This window comes from Sinocyclocheilus grahami, unplaced genomic scaffold, assembly GCF_001515645.1.
Source record: "Sinocyclocheilus grahami isolate Dianchi unplaced genomic scaffold, SAMN03320097.WGS_v1.1 scaffold3481.1, whole genome shotgun sequence".
Classification (NCBI taxonomy): Eukaryota; Metazoa; Chordata; class Actinopteri; order Cypriniformes; family Cyprinidae; genus Sinocyclocheilus; species Sinocyclocheilus grahami.
This window is the reverse complement of record NW_015508603.1, coordinates 4548-19547: the sequence shown is the minus strand read 5'-3', so window position 1 is coordinate 19547 and position 15000 is coordinate 4548. Positions and strand designations below refer to the sequence as shown.

At 36.4% G+C, this 15000-nt stretch overlaps 1 protein-coding gene across 1 annotated transcript in view; it reads left to right on the top strand.

Moving 5' to 3' along the window:
- Nucleotides 1–14317, top strand: part of LOC107576310 (probable E3 ubiquitin-protein ligase HECTD4) — a gene marked incomplete at both ends in the record, with an annotated part of 15152 nt that extends 835 nt beyond the window's left edge. The window contains 12 exons of the mRNA XM_016262510.1: nt 504–648; nt 730–896; nt 1889–2035; nt 3582–3766; nt 4851–5004; nt 6683–6963; nt 8383–8572; nt 8664–8745; nt 10972–11174; nt 11453–11588; nt 12357–12539; nt 14153–14317. Of these exons, the coding sequence (XP_016117996.1) occupies nt 504–648; nt 730–896; nt 1889–2035; nt 3582–3766; nt 4851–5004; nt 6683–6963; nt 8383–8572; nt 8664–8745; nt 10972–11174; nt 11453–11588; nt 12357–12539; nt 14153–14317 (2038 nt within the window). The remainder of the gene's footprint in view (nt 1–503; nt 649–729; nt 897–1888; nt 2036–3581; nt 3767–4850; nt 5005–6682; nt 6964–8382; nt 8573–8663; nt 8746–10971; nt 11175–11452; nt 11589–12356; nt 12540–14152) is intronic.
- Nucleotides 14318–15000: the final 683 nt, after the last annotated feature.

The following is a 15000-nucleotide window of genomic DNA, read 5'->3' as shown; positions in this document are numbered from 1 at the left end:
ACAAAGAGTGAAAAATTTAAGGGGGTCTGAATACTTTCCGTACCCACTGTATAAAATAGTTAAAATACGCACGCATATCAGTTGAATTATATATTAATGATCCAAGTTTCTATTAAACTATATTACTCGGTGTAGTTTAATATTATTATTAAATTATATTAATCTGCAGAGGAAAAGCTTTTTGTGATTATTATTATTATTAAAGCTGAATTATTTATTTATGCATTTACTAATTTGTGCATATATTTTTATTTATGCATTTATTTATTTTTTGTGAAACTATTCCTTTGCAGTCATTCAAAGTTCAGTTTCTCAAAAACATTACTCTGTTCAGATGACCCATACAATGCATTTTTGGCTATTGCTAGAAATATACAGTTTTGTGCTCCAGGGTCACATATTATTATTTATTTTGGCTTATTGCTTTAATAAGTAAATTCCAAATGTTGCTACAATTTCTATACTAACTAACTAACTAACAGCCAGTCTGTCTGTCTGTGTAGGAGGCGCCTGCATCCATCCAGTCACCGGAGCAGCTCTTTTACTCTGCTGCAGTCTTTGGTCATCGAAGACAGCAAGGACAAGCCCACGTACAGCGTGCTGCTGGGACAGCTGTTCGCCTTCATAGGAACCACTCCTGATCAGACCGTAAGATCAGACTCGCCCAGCAGGACACTGGTGTTGCTCTCAGACGAACATCAGCACTTAAAGCGCATCTTCTGCCTGCAGGTGTCCAGCAGCAGCTTCTTGTCCGCGGCTCAGACGCGCTGGAGGAGAGGCCGCACCCGGAGACAGGCTCTGGTTCACATGAGGGAGCTGCTCACCGCCGCTGTTCGGGTCGGAGGAGTCACACATCTGGTCGGCCCCGTCACCATGGTGCTGCAGGGCGGACCGCGGTACATTTAACCTCAGATATTTACACAGACACTACTGTCCCACTGTTTGGGAGTCGTTTTTTGTAAGAAATTAATAGTTATGTTCAAGAAGGATGCATTCAATTAAAGCAATAAGCCCCAAGAAGCAGTGAATATAGCGTTGTTAGGTACAACGTGAAGCGGAGTAAAACCCCCTTAGCTGTTATAAATTCACTGTAAACCACGGCTTCACGGGGCTTATTGCTTTTATAAAACGGTTATTCCATACATGTAGTAAGGTTTCACAGAATAAAACAGAGCAAATAAAGTGTAATGATATTAATAAAAACAGTATTCTTCCACCAAACAATGTAGCGCCTCAGAAACAGTTGTGATTGCAACAAAGTGTTTCCCGAGCAGCACACAGAAGTAAACAAAGGTGTGTGTTACTTAGTAGAGTAATTTACAACAGCTTCGAACTTGGCTCAGCCAATCAGAATCAAAGACCGTAACTCTCCGTTTTATAATGATCAATTTATAATGTTACAAAAGATTTCTGTTTCGAATAAATGCTGTTCTTTTGAACTTTCTATTCATCTGTGAATCCTGAAAAATAACATGCATCACGATGTCCACAGAGATATTCAGCAGCACAGCTGTTTTCAACATTGATGATAATAATAAATGTTTCTCGAGCAGCAAATCAGCATATTAGAATGATTTCTGAAGACTGGAGGAATGATGCTGAAAATTCAGCTTTGATCACAGAAATCAGTTACATTTTAGCAGATATTCACGTAAAAAAACTTATTTTAAGTTGCAATATTATTTCAGAATATTACAGTTTTTACTGTATATTTGACCACATAAATGCAGCTTTGGTAAGCAGAAGAGATGTCTTACCGACCCCAAACTTTGGATTTTTGGTTTAATATTGGTAGATCAATCCGCAGATCGTTGCATCTCTGCTTCGGAGCTTCAGTTGTCCATATGAATGAGTGTGTGTGTGTGTGTGTGTGTGTGTGTGTGTGTAGAGTGGAGGAACTGACCTGCGGTGGCATGATGGAGCAGGTCCAGGAGGCTTTTGGAGAGACCATGACGTCAGTGGTGTCTCTCTGCGCCCGTTACCCAATCGCCTGCGCCAACAGCATCGGCCTGCTGTGCACCATCCCCTACACCAGGCAAGCACTCAGCCCTTATTTCATCAAATCAAATATGGAATTATGTAACAAGACCAAGGTGACGTCAACGGAACAGGAAATTATTTCTTCTTAGAATTAATGTGCACTGATTAGCATTACATCAACACTTGGAAGGTGAAAAAAAAAGTAATTGGTGCCAATTTTGATATAATGGTCAGTTAAAACTCCAACTTTCTTTTACAGTAAAAAGTGCCAGTATCATATATATGTAGTATTAAAAATACTAGAAAGTAACATTTATTTTTATATTTTGAGTTTTCATTTTAATTTTAGTTCGTTTTAGTAATTTTATGTGCTTTTGTGATTTTTTTTTCTTCTTTTTTACCCTCAATATTTCTGTTTAGCTAATTCCTTTTTTATTTTAATTTATAGGTGATGAATAATGCAGTCATTTTGATGATGAAGTGTTAAATGTAAAATTCCAGCTTGCTATTACATAACATTTATGTTTTCATTTTAGCTTTTTTTTTTATTTTTATTTATTTATTTTTTATAATAATTTGTGCTTTTGTTATTTTTATTAGTTTTTTTCTCTTGCTGTTACAGTAGCAGTGTTATTTTAGTATTATGTACATGCTATGGTAGTATTTATTAACATTTTAAATGACCTTTTATTATACTATTTTCAGTTCATGTTAGTTTGTCATTTTTTAAAATAAATGTTTCTAATTATTTTATTCATATATATAAATCGGTAAATATAAAATTATTTAATTTAAGTGTCATGTTTTTTTGTTTTTTTTTGTTTGTATTTGTTCATGTAAGCTATAGCTTCTGACCTTTAAATCAAAACATACTCATGATTTTATGGCATCAATTACTGCTTTATTTAATCAGAAACACAGTCTAAATATTATTTGTGTATTTTGCTTTCATTTTATTAGAAGTAGGCCAACAGCGCCCCCTACGGATGCCTTAAACTCCTTTTCGAGCGGGCATTAGGACCCGGGGGAGGCTGCCACTGCACAAGCTATTACTGTTTACTCTATCATACACCGAAAGCATTCTGTACTTGCATTCTCAGTTTAAATGCAGCGATCCAAAACAGTGAATCCAATCACCATTCAGGCAAAACTTTGCTTCAAGAATGAGCCAGAATGCTGACGTGATCTAATCGCTAGCACACCCTGAGCACACGAGTTAATGTAGTCCTCTTATCGGCAAGACGTATCGGCATAATTTTTAATATCGGGCCGATGCCGATATTTACATTTAAAGCCGTTATCGGCCGATACCGATATTGGTCCGATAATATCGTGCATCCCTATTTTTTTTTTCTCAAAATGTCTATTTAGCACATTTATTTTATTACATTATTAGTAAGTGTAATGCATTAATCTAAAATTAATTTTATTGCAGTAAGTTTCCAAGGCAACATTTCTAACCTTTACTAGTTAAAACTAACACCGTACAACAGAAAATATGTCAACTCTGTCAGCATTTTATTAGTATTATTGACCATATGTTAATAATGAGGAATATTCCGATGACGTGGCGTTCCTTCCGTCTGTGTTGCTCCGGTCAGGAGTGAGGAGCAGTGTCTGGTGCGCAGCGGTCTGGTTCAGCTGATGGACAGACTGTGCAGTCTCAGCAGTCAGAGAGACAGCAGCTCCAACGAGAAACAAACCAAAAAACAGAAAGTAGCTACGATGGCCTGGGCCGCTTTCCAGGTGCTCGCCAACCGCTGCATCGAGTGGGAGAAAGTCGAAGGTGAGGAAAGTTCACCGCAGCCAGGGATGGGCTGTATTTATGATACATGTATTTCAAATATAAAATAGGATTTAGTAATTTGTATTTGATAGGGTTGATGAAAATGCCTTTATATTTTGGATCTTTTAGTAGTTTTAAAATACTTTGTAAGAAGTCTTCAATGACGACATCGTAAAAAATGCGGCCTCTACTCCGTAATTTGCCCAGACTTGTTACTACTCTATTAATGTGCATGTGTCCTCTATACTTCTGTGGCTCTCAATATATTGAGTGGTTGGAGTTGGCTTAATACTCCCTGACAAGTTCTGTTGATACTTTCTGATTATGTTTCTGGCTACATTTAAAATCAAAACATATTGATCATTTAATAATTGTCGAAATGCTAAAATGTTTGTTTTCAACGTCCAAATAGGTGTCCAATGATTGATAAATACACATTTGATTGCTGAATATCGTACCCTGTAGCTGTTTAGTAGGATCATGATTTTGCATACTGCTTGACACATAAGACATTATTATATTTATGATTAACAATCAAACGATTGACTAGTTAGAAACTAGTTGCTATGAATACAGGTGCCATCAGTTGTTTTCTTATGAATGACTTGTTTGTCACTGAGTCAGTGTTGCTGATGCAAAGTAGGCCTTTCATTACCAAACACCAAGTAACTAAATTAGGATACAATTATGAGTCATTCTGGTAAACATTAAGCTATTTTTGGTCTGTTAACTGGTTGCATATGTCAGATTTATTGCAGGACTCTGGCAGAGAAAAGCTGTTGCTATTAAACATTGTTACTTAACTGAGTAACAATAACATTACTTAACTGAGTCAGTGCAATGGTGAAGGGATAGATCAAATAGGCCAGTTGATGGAAGGTTTGCGAAGAAATTTCACGCTCCCTTGTAAAAGTATTTTTAAAGTACAAAAATACAGTAGTTTATTTTGATGCATGGTGTGACTGCTGTATTTAGTAGTTTATTTTGGAACACTTAAAATTAAGGTATTTGGTATTTTATTTTAAAATACATTTGGATGCATCTTTCCCCAAGCCTGTTTAACGCTAGCGCTGTTGTTGATTAGGAGGCTCCACAGACGCAGTGCATTCTGGACTGGCTCGACAGGTGTCTAGCCTGCTAACCAATCACCTGGCTCGCGCGACAGACTGCTGCGGGAACCAAGCCGCGGGAAACGACGCCCTGCAGGATGTGCTCAGTTTGCTCAACGATCTTTCCAGGTACTTCCCGTTTCACATGAACAACTTCTCTGTTTATACTACGGATGTAATGATTACCGGTTTGACGATGAATCATGATAAAATTTCGCGCGGTTTGTATTCTGCTGCTCCATAAGCGCCACCTGCTGTCAGAAAGTGGATTTACATAGAGTTACATTTACATTCAGCCTGGGTGCAGTTCTTGTCTGGCCCAAAAAAATAGACAGAATTTCGCATGCCCTGCTGTAAATTTAGACCAGTTGATGAAAAGCAAGCTTATGTGGATTCTACACATTTAAACAATTCGGATAAGTTATCTAGAATTATTTATGGAGCACATAAAATGCATATAATCATTTATTAATCAATCATCATTTTGACTTGAACCTTTTCTTTATTTAAAGGCTGAAATGTGAGGTTTACCTTTTTATGAAACTTTTTCAAAGCTTTATTTGAACATTTACATGAGATATTTCAACATGCTATTAGTTAAACTGTTCACTGCAAAAAAAATGCTTTTCTTACCTAGATTTGTTGTCTTGTTTCCAGCCTAAATATCTAAAAACAAGTCAAAATTAAGTGAGTTTTTGCTTAGAACAAGCAAAATAATCTGCCAATGGGGTAAGCAAAATGAACAGAAAACAAGATTATTTTACTTGTTTCATGCAAAAACTCGCTTAATTTTGACTTGTTTTTTTTTTAAGAAAACCTTTCTTGCTTTAAGCGTTTTTAGATATTTTAGCTGTTATTGTTTTAGTAATTATGCGAACAAAAACAAATTTGATTTGTTTGTTGATTTTAAATATAAAACGATTTGTGTGTCGGTACTTTTTGAACATCTCCAGCACATTTTAACCATACCGTGATAATACTGATAACCGTGATCATTTTGGTCACTATAATCGTGATAAGACATTTTCATACCGTTACATCCCTAGTTTATATAAAAAATAACTCTTTTTATGGAAATTCTGTAGTTTAAAGGAATATACTTAGGTGTGAACTGAATGTTATGTTTTTTAGACACTTAATTACATGCTAATTACAATTAAATGAAATTTTGTTATAGTTTTATACCAAATGCAGTTAACTAAAAATTTTAGTGATTTTTTAGCCACTTAAGTGGGACTTAAGTACATCTTTATATGTAATTTCATAATGACTTTTTATTGAGATTTGGTTGAATGTACTGACAGGCATTAATGGCAAACTAAAATATACCGTAATTTAATTTCTATTGAAGCTTGCATGTCATGTATTTAAATATATTTGTAATTATACATTTGTTTAGTTTCATCAAATTTCTCTCTCTCTTGACGTTAAGTAATGTAACTTGTGCATTGTTTTACTTGTTTTTGACACATCCGACCGAACTACAATCTTTCCAGTGATGTCTGTGAGAAAGGGATATTAACTCGACAAGCGCCTGCTCAATCCACTCAGCGTGCTTTTGCTTATCAGCTCGCGCACATCAGCTATACAGGCGTTAATACTGAATGTTTAGCATTGCTAATTGCATACACATATCTCTAACAACTCCATTCTGCTGTCTGTTGTTGGTGTTTCTTTGTCTGAAGACGGCTCTTGTCACATGCTGTGTGGTGGCAATTTAGCAAGTACGAGTACAGGAGCTCAGTATCGGGCCCTCGGCACATCCCCACAGGTTTGAACTGTTGCGTCTCTCTTTCTCCTCTTCCAGGAGCCACATTGGCAAAACCATCCTGAGCCAGCCTGCCTGCGTGTCTAAACTGCTGTCTCTGCTCCTGGACCAGCGGCCCTCGCCCAAACTGGTGCTGATCATCCTGCAGCTGTGCCGCGCTGCGCTGCCGCTCATGAGTGTGGAGGATTGTGGGAATGTAGCGCTGCCATCCTGGAGCTACTCGGCGTATGCGCTGGACGCAGAGCAGCAGGAGGCCAGTGATCCTGCCTTCCGCATCGCGTCGCTGCTGCTGGCCAAGCTGGCGGACTACGTGGTGCCGGGTATGAGCGAATGCAGCTTGATTATAATCAATATAACAAAAGGGTCTCTCAAATTAAAGCAATAAGCCCCAAGAAGCCATGGTTAACAGTGACGTTATTACAGCTAAGGGGCGTTGTTAGATACGATGCAAAGCCATATACGTAGTAAGGTTTCACAAAATAAAACGGAGGAAATAAAGTGTAATGATATTAATAAAAACAGTATTCTTCCACCAAACAATATAGCTCCTCAGAAACGGTTGTGGTTCCAACAAAGTGTTTCCCGAGCAGCACACAGAAGTAAATAAAGGTGTGTGTTTGTAGAGTAACGGCTTCGAACTTGGCTCAGCCAATCAGAATCAAGGACCGGAACTCTCCGTTTTATAAATATATTTTTAAAAGTCTATTATTGTGATCCGGCCAAAGATTTTGTACTCTAAAACTAGATTATAAGAAAATAAATCGTTCAAAAGTTTGAGGTCAGTACAATTTTTTAAAGTGTTTTTTATGTTCTCTTCTGCTCACCAAGGGTGCATTTATTTGATAAAAATACTGTAGTTTTGTGAAATATTATTGCAGTTTAAAATAGCTGTCGTCTACGTGAATGTGGTTTAACATGTAATTTATTTCTGTGATCAAAGCTGAATTTTCAGCATCATTATTCCAGTCTTCAGTGTCGCATGATCTTCAGAGAGTTGCTGCTCAAGAAAAACTAAATGTTGAAAACTTCATGTTTTTGTGTAAATTGTGATGCATTTTATTTTTCGCAATCCTTTTGTTGAATTGAAAGTTGAAAGAACTGCATTTATTTCAAATGGAAATTTTCTGTAACAATGTTTTTTCACTTTTTTCAGTATTTTTATTAATATATCCTTGCAACATCCTGGCATATTTTAGTTAAATAAAATAAAACAAAACAAAAAAATATATATATATACAGTATATATATATTTCCGTTACTTGAAATAAATAAAAACAATTTCAGCATTCAATGAACAACATCTCTCATTTTTATTTAGTTTAACTTGATCTACAAAAAAAAACTAATCTAAACAAACTAAAAAAAAAAAAAAAAAAAATGAAAATATGCAACAAAATTACTAAAACAGAAAATAAAAAAATTCTAAATATTAATACAACTATAATAGTATCTCAGTGATACTGAAATAACACTGGCTGCTAAATAAAAATATTGATTTCTTAAAAAAATTATAATAATAAAAAAATAATCTTACGGACTTATAGTACATCAAAGAAAACTGCAAATTCACTGTCACTATTTTTCCTTATATTATTATTTTAATTTACTTCCGGGCACTATTTAATTATGTATTTCTAACTTTGGAATAATTTATTTAATAATTTTAATATTATCTCTGTTTTTTTTCCTTTCCTGCTTTATCAGCATGTTTATTTTTATTATTATATTATATTATTTAGGTTGTCAGACGTTGCTCTCCCCCAGCGCCTCTGAGGCCGACACCAGTCTGACACGGGCCTGTCCCAAGAGCAGCGCTAAGACCGACAGAGACGCCAGCGAGGAGGGTGAAGCCGTGGATGGCAAGCTGTCCATTTTCATCCACAAAAGAGAAGACCAGTCATCCCATGAGGTGCTTCAGCCGTTACTCAGGTAAAACACACTCACCTCACTGAACACCTGGATTCGGACACGGTATTGGAGAAGTTGAGACTGACGCCAGTGTTTGCGTGACACCTTGCAGCAGCTCAGAGGGTCGTCCCTTCCGCCTCGGCACCGGAGCGAACATGGAGAAGGTGGTGAAGATGGATCGGGACATGACGAAGGTCAGCTCTGGTTTAGTGTTGATGGTTTTGGGGAGCAGAAAGCAGTGCTGGATGTAGGGGTGTGGGATATATATCATCTGCGATAATATCGTAGTTGTTGTGCGATTTGACATTATTGAGTAGGGATGCACCAAATGTTCGGCAACTGAAATTTGAATAAGCGAAAAGACCGAATAAATTGTACCGAACAATGGCGTGGCGCTATCAAATAGCAACCAGCGTAAAGTGAGAGGCACGCACTCTTTATTATGCAGTAAACACGTCAGCAGTGTGGAAGCATTTAAAACTGTCCGAGAAAGACGAAAAATCTTTACAAGCACCGACAGCGAGAGACTGTTTAGGACTGCATCTGCATGTCTTCGATGAGAAGAGGAAGGGGTGATTGTTGCTGGTTTACTGTGTGATGATTGAAATCGCCAAATGGCCTTAAACAATTAGTAAATAAACTGCAGAACGTTATGCTTTCTAATACACGCACGCATTGCATGTATTCTGACAGCGGTGCTATCTGCTTGTTAACCAGGGTTCAAAGTTGCTTAGTCACATTTTTATTAATTTTTACAAGGCATGTGACAATGCGATACGTGCGACGTATTCGTAATGAGACTCGTTTATAAATCTGCTGTTGTCAACAAAAATAAGCTCTTCGTGTGCGTTTCTGCCAAAATAAAAGTTGACAAAAAGCAAGAACTACAACATTCATAAATGCTAGTATTGTAATTTTACTGTTGTTCTGTAAAATAAAATAAAAAGTAAGACAGTAATAATGATAATAATTACAACAGCTCTGTTAATACATTTATTATAGCATACGCACATAGTGTTCAAATTGGGATCTGTAATATTTTCTAATGTTTTAAAAGAAGTCTCTTCTGCTCAGCAAGGCTTCTTTTAATTTTACAGTAAAAATAGATGCCTGATTCAAGAAGGGGGTCTGATCGCCAAAAATATTATTTTACTAACGTATTAATTTTAAGTTAAATTGTGCTTTGTTGGTGTAATGTCTGCTAGAATGTTAAAGAAGGTTTAGTGTTAAATATTTTTAAATTGTTTTGTAATTGATTTTTTTCTTTGATAAACGAGACAAAATGGTAAAAAGCACATTTTGGCTATTTAATTTATGCAATGGTGAAAAAAATTGTCAAAATACATGGGGAATAAACTTGAAAAACCGTGTTCGGTATTCGGCCTTCGGCCCAGTGTTTCATTTTGTTCGGTTTCAGCTTCGGCAAAGAATTTTCATTTCGGTGCATCCCTATTATCGGGTATTTTGCAAAACGCATTCAAAACACATCTACAGAGTGCAGTGCATTACGTGAAGTCTAGACTAGCGTGTGCGCATTTAGAGTGCGTTCTTTCACGGCATGATTCAGTCCAATAAAATGCATTTACAATGATCACAAAATTCAAGATATGGGGGCAGACAATGTATATATTTATATCATTTCATATAGCTAATCAATATCACACAAAGGGTGCCGTTCATTCTCCAAAAATCACCATGATTACAAATGTAATATTGATTTTTTTTACAACAGTTAAAAAAAACAAGAAGTTAGTTAAGAGGCTTACGTTTTAGACGCCATAACTGGCTGTTTTTGCACTATTTCGACGACAAAAAAAACTCCAGACACAGCCACAGCACTGTTTAGCGTCTCTGAGCAACTTGACGGTGTTTCGTTCCCGAATGAATCACTCGTTTAAATGATTCAGTCGCAATGACTCACTAATTAACCGTGACTTGCTGCCACCTACTGGCGGTTTTAATTTCACATTTCGACTATTTTTTCAAATAACAGTATTCAACGTTTTATGTTTAATATATCAAAACATTATTTATGCATTTGTAATTGCAGGTTAACGTTATGCACTGAACAGTAATGTCTTATTATTCTCATTCAGTGATTAAATGTAAGAGTTCGACTCGAAGGATAATGCACACTTTTAGAAAAATGGCTTTTTAAAGGTAAAAATGCCCATTAAAAGGTAAAACTCAATTTAAACTTATTGTGAAAGATTAATTTCTATCAGACCACCGTGCACACAGAACATGAAGAATATCAAAAACGTACGGAGTCAGCTGTCCACGAAAGTCCTTAAGAAACCAGCACAATAACACACTCCGCTAAATATAGTCTAAATATCGATAAAATCCCAGAAAATATCGAGATATCATTTATTCTTTTTAGCTGGATGAGTGAGATGCTGTTGGTCTGTGTTCTGCAGAGCGGCTGCTGTGAGGTGATCACGGAGGAGGCTTCGTCTGCTCTGCGGAAAGCCAATAAGTGGGCTCAGTCTGGGCTCATTGTTAGTGTGGGTCCCCCGATAGAGAGCACAGGCCAGGAGAATGCTGGGATATCCACCACAGGTGACAAGAAGAAAACCGCCCAGTCCACAGTGTGCAGAGAGAGGAACGCTGAGCTGGCTCGGTAAGCATCTTCAGAAGGTCTTCCCGTTTTATGTGCTGCAAACTCATTGCCTTTCAGTGAAACGTGCCGTTCTGATATCGTGCTAACTATTGTGTAGCACAGTGTTAACATATGGGCTATCATTTTATGTCACACCTTTGCATGATGTGAGCTTCTTGGATCTTATTTTCATAAAATAGAATGCTACAGTATTTAACGCTTCCTGAGTGGTCTCAGCTGCTGATTCCAAGGTATTTGTAGAAGGAGAAATGCCTGAAAGCCTGTGATTTGACACACAGCTCGGATCCGGTGCGTCCCTTCATCAGCGGTCACGTGGCGAACAGCATGGCTGCGGAGGTCATCGCTCTGCTGCACAGTCTCCTGACCGCGCCTGAGTCCAACACGGCTCAAATATGGACCAGCACCGCAGAAAAGGTGAGCTGCGCTCTTTCATCAAATAAAAATACTTCACTGAGTGCTCAGGGAAACAGACGTTGTTGAAATATTTCTGTGTAGTTTGTGTTTTACATTTGCATGCAGTGATTTAGCAGATGCTTTTATCCAGTGCGACTTGTATAGAAGCAATCAAAACCAACAAAAGAACAATAAAATCCAAGTGCTGTGACAAATCTTTTTTAGATATATATGTGACCCTGGACCACAAAATAAGTGTCAATTTTTCCAAATTGAGATCTGAAAGCCGACTAAATAAGCTTTCCATTGATGTATGGTTTGTTAGGATAGGACAATATTTGGCTGAGATACAACTATTTGAAAATCTGGAATCTGAGGGTGCAAAAAAATCTAAATATTGAGAAAATCATCTTTAAAGTTGTTCAAATGAAGTTCTTAGCAATGCATATTACTAATCAAAAATGAAGTTTGATATATTTACGGTAGGAAATTTACAAAATATCTTCATGGAACATGATCTTTACTTAATATCCTAATGATTTTTGGCATAAAAGAAAAATCAATAATTTTGACCCATACAATGTATTGTTGGCTATTGCTACAAATATCCCCCAGCGACTTAACACTGCTTTTGTGCTGCAGGGTCACATATAAAAAAAGAAAACAAATAGATAAAACCAAATTAGAATAGAGAGGGCTAGAGGGTCAAATAAAGACGGAAGAGATGTGTTTTTAGCCGTTTCTTGAAGATGAGTTTTCTGAGTTTCTCCGTGCCTCTCTCTCTCTCAGGTGTTGTCCAGGGCCTTGATGTTCATCCCTCAGTTGGGCAAACATGCTGAGAGTATTCTGGAGAGCGGCAACAGCAGCGGCAGGAGGCTAGCCAAGCTGCAGGCCATTGGTCGGCAGGCCGTGGCGGCTCTCTGCGCGCTGGGAGGATTCAAGGAGACCATCAAGATCGGCTCTGAAGTCCAGGTGAGCCGTTATGATACACTACCAGCCAAAGGTTTTTGAACAGTAAGATTTGTAATGTTTTTTTTGTTTTTTTTTAAAGAAGTCTCTTCTGCTCACCAAGCCTGCATTTATTTGATGCAAAGTACAGCAAAAGCAGTAAAATTGTGAAATATTTTTACTATTTAAAATAACTGTTTTCTATGTGAGTATATTGTAAAATTTTATTTATTTCTGTGATGTGCAGCTGTATTTTCAGCATCATTCCTCCAGTCTTCAGTGTCACATGATCTTCAGAAATCAGTATAATATGCTGACTTGCTGCCATTATTATTATTATTATTATTATTATTATTATGTTTAAAACAGCTGAGGTTTCTTTGATGAATAGAAAGTTCAGAAGAACAGCATTTATCTAAAATAGAAATCTTTTGTAACATGTCTTTATCATCACTTTTGATCATTTTAGTGCATCCTTGCTAAATAAAAGTATTAATTACTATAATTTCTTTCCCCCCCCAAAAAATAAAAATTATACTGACTCCAAGCTTTTGAATGGTATAGTGTATAATGTTACAAAAGCCTTTAATTTCAGATAAATGCTGATCTTTGGATCTTTCTATTTGTCAAAGAATCCTTTAAAATATATATATGCTCAACTGTTTTAAATATTGATCATTATAATAATAATAATAATAATAAATGTTGAGCAGCAAATCAGCATATTAGAATGATTTCTGAAGATCATGTGACACTGAAGACTAGAGAAATGATGCTGAAAATTTAGCTTTGAACACAGGAATAAATTACATTTTACAATATATTCACATAGAAAACAGTTCTTTTAAATAGTAAAAATATTTCACAATTTTACTGCTTTTGCTGTACTTTGGATCAAATAAATGCAGGCTTGGTGAGCAGAAGAGACTTCTTAAAGAAAAATTACAAATCTCACTGTTCAAAAACTTCTGACTTGTAATGCAAAAATCCACGGGTCAAAGACGAAAAAGGGTTTAAGCATAAAAACAATAAGTGTAATACTGCTTTAAATTGTTGTTGTTTTCTGTAAAAGTTTTCTGTTTAATTGAACTGCAATTTTGTTTTTGTTTTTCCGAGCAAAAAATAAATATCATACATTTTCCCCTGATTTACAGAAGACACCCACTAAAATGTCATTCAGTGTAACAATCTCGTCAGGCATATTTACAACAAAAATCAATTTATGACACATTAGAAGACTAATTACGTTCACCCCAAATACTAATTAGTTTATTTAGTAACCCACTATCCTAGGTTTTGCCCGTTTGTCAGTAAGGTTTTTTACTAATTTAAAACACAATAACATTTAATACGCTCCCTTATTCTTTTATATATTTTAATATGTACACGTCAGAATAAGCATGTTGTTTGAATTTTTACATAAATATTGTGTTACACTGAATGACAATGTAACATTATTTCGACCAAAATTTTACTTTTTATTCTCCAAAAACTTATTTGAAACCTTAAAAGTAGACACTTTGCTTGCATTTAATGCAATCTTAACATGCATAGTTTAGCAGATGACGCGTGTTTTTCGCAGATGAATTCTTTCAGTTGTTCTAGTGTCTTGCTGAAGGGTTTGTTCTCGGTGGCAGGTGGTGGGTAAAGGTGTGCTGGACAGTGTTGGGGTGGTCATGTCCATTAATGAGCAGGAGGGGATCGCCACGGTCAGGTTTCCTTCCTGCGAGTACCGGCGCACCTGCAAAGCATCGGATGTCCTCACCGTGCCCATATCCCGCCTCTGCACCCCTCGCTCTGAGGTGATCACGCCGCAAACCTCTGTAGAACTGCAGAGTTTCATATATTTAGCATTGCTGTTTACTTCTGCATTGAACAATGAAAATGTTTTCAGGTCACGGTTTAACTGCCCACGACTCAACTGTGTGACATAGACACAAGTTAGTCCCTTGTGAAAATAAAGTACACTTTAGCGTACTTTTAAAAAGAGAACATGTAACGGGAATAACACACTTTTCCCCGGTTCCACAGACGAGGCTTAATCCTAGACTAAACTGTAAGTCTGAGCTGTTTCAACTGAAAGAAACTTGCACTGATTGATCTTAAAATATATCAGAGCCTTTGTTTTGTCTTAAGATGCACACCAGTGATGCTTTTTTCTAAGGCATGTTTATTAAAATTACTTAAATGTCCTAATTTAACTTTGATCTAATCCTGGCTTAGTCTAAGCCCTGTCTGTGAAACCGGGCTGAATGTAATGTTTTTGGACACTTAATTGCTATTAAATGAAAATGTATAATAATTTTAATTGATGTTGAATACAGTTAGCTCAGCTAAGTAGGACTTAAGTACAGTACATCTTTATATGTGATTTCATACTTCTGTTGTCTTTGAAATATGGTTAAAGTGCTGCTGAATGTACTGTCAAGCATTTATGATCAACTGAAATGTACTTAAATATAATTTCTCTTGAAACCTGTATATC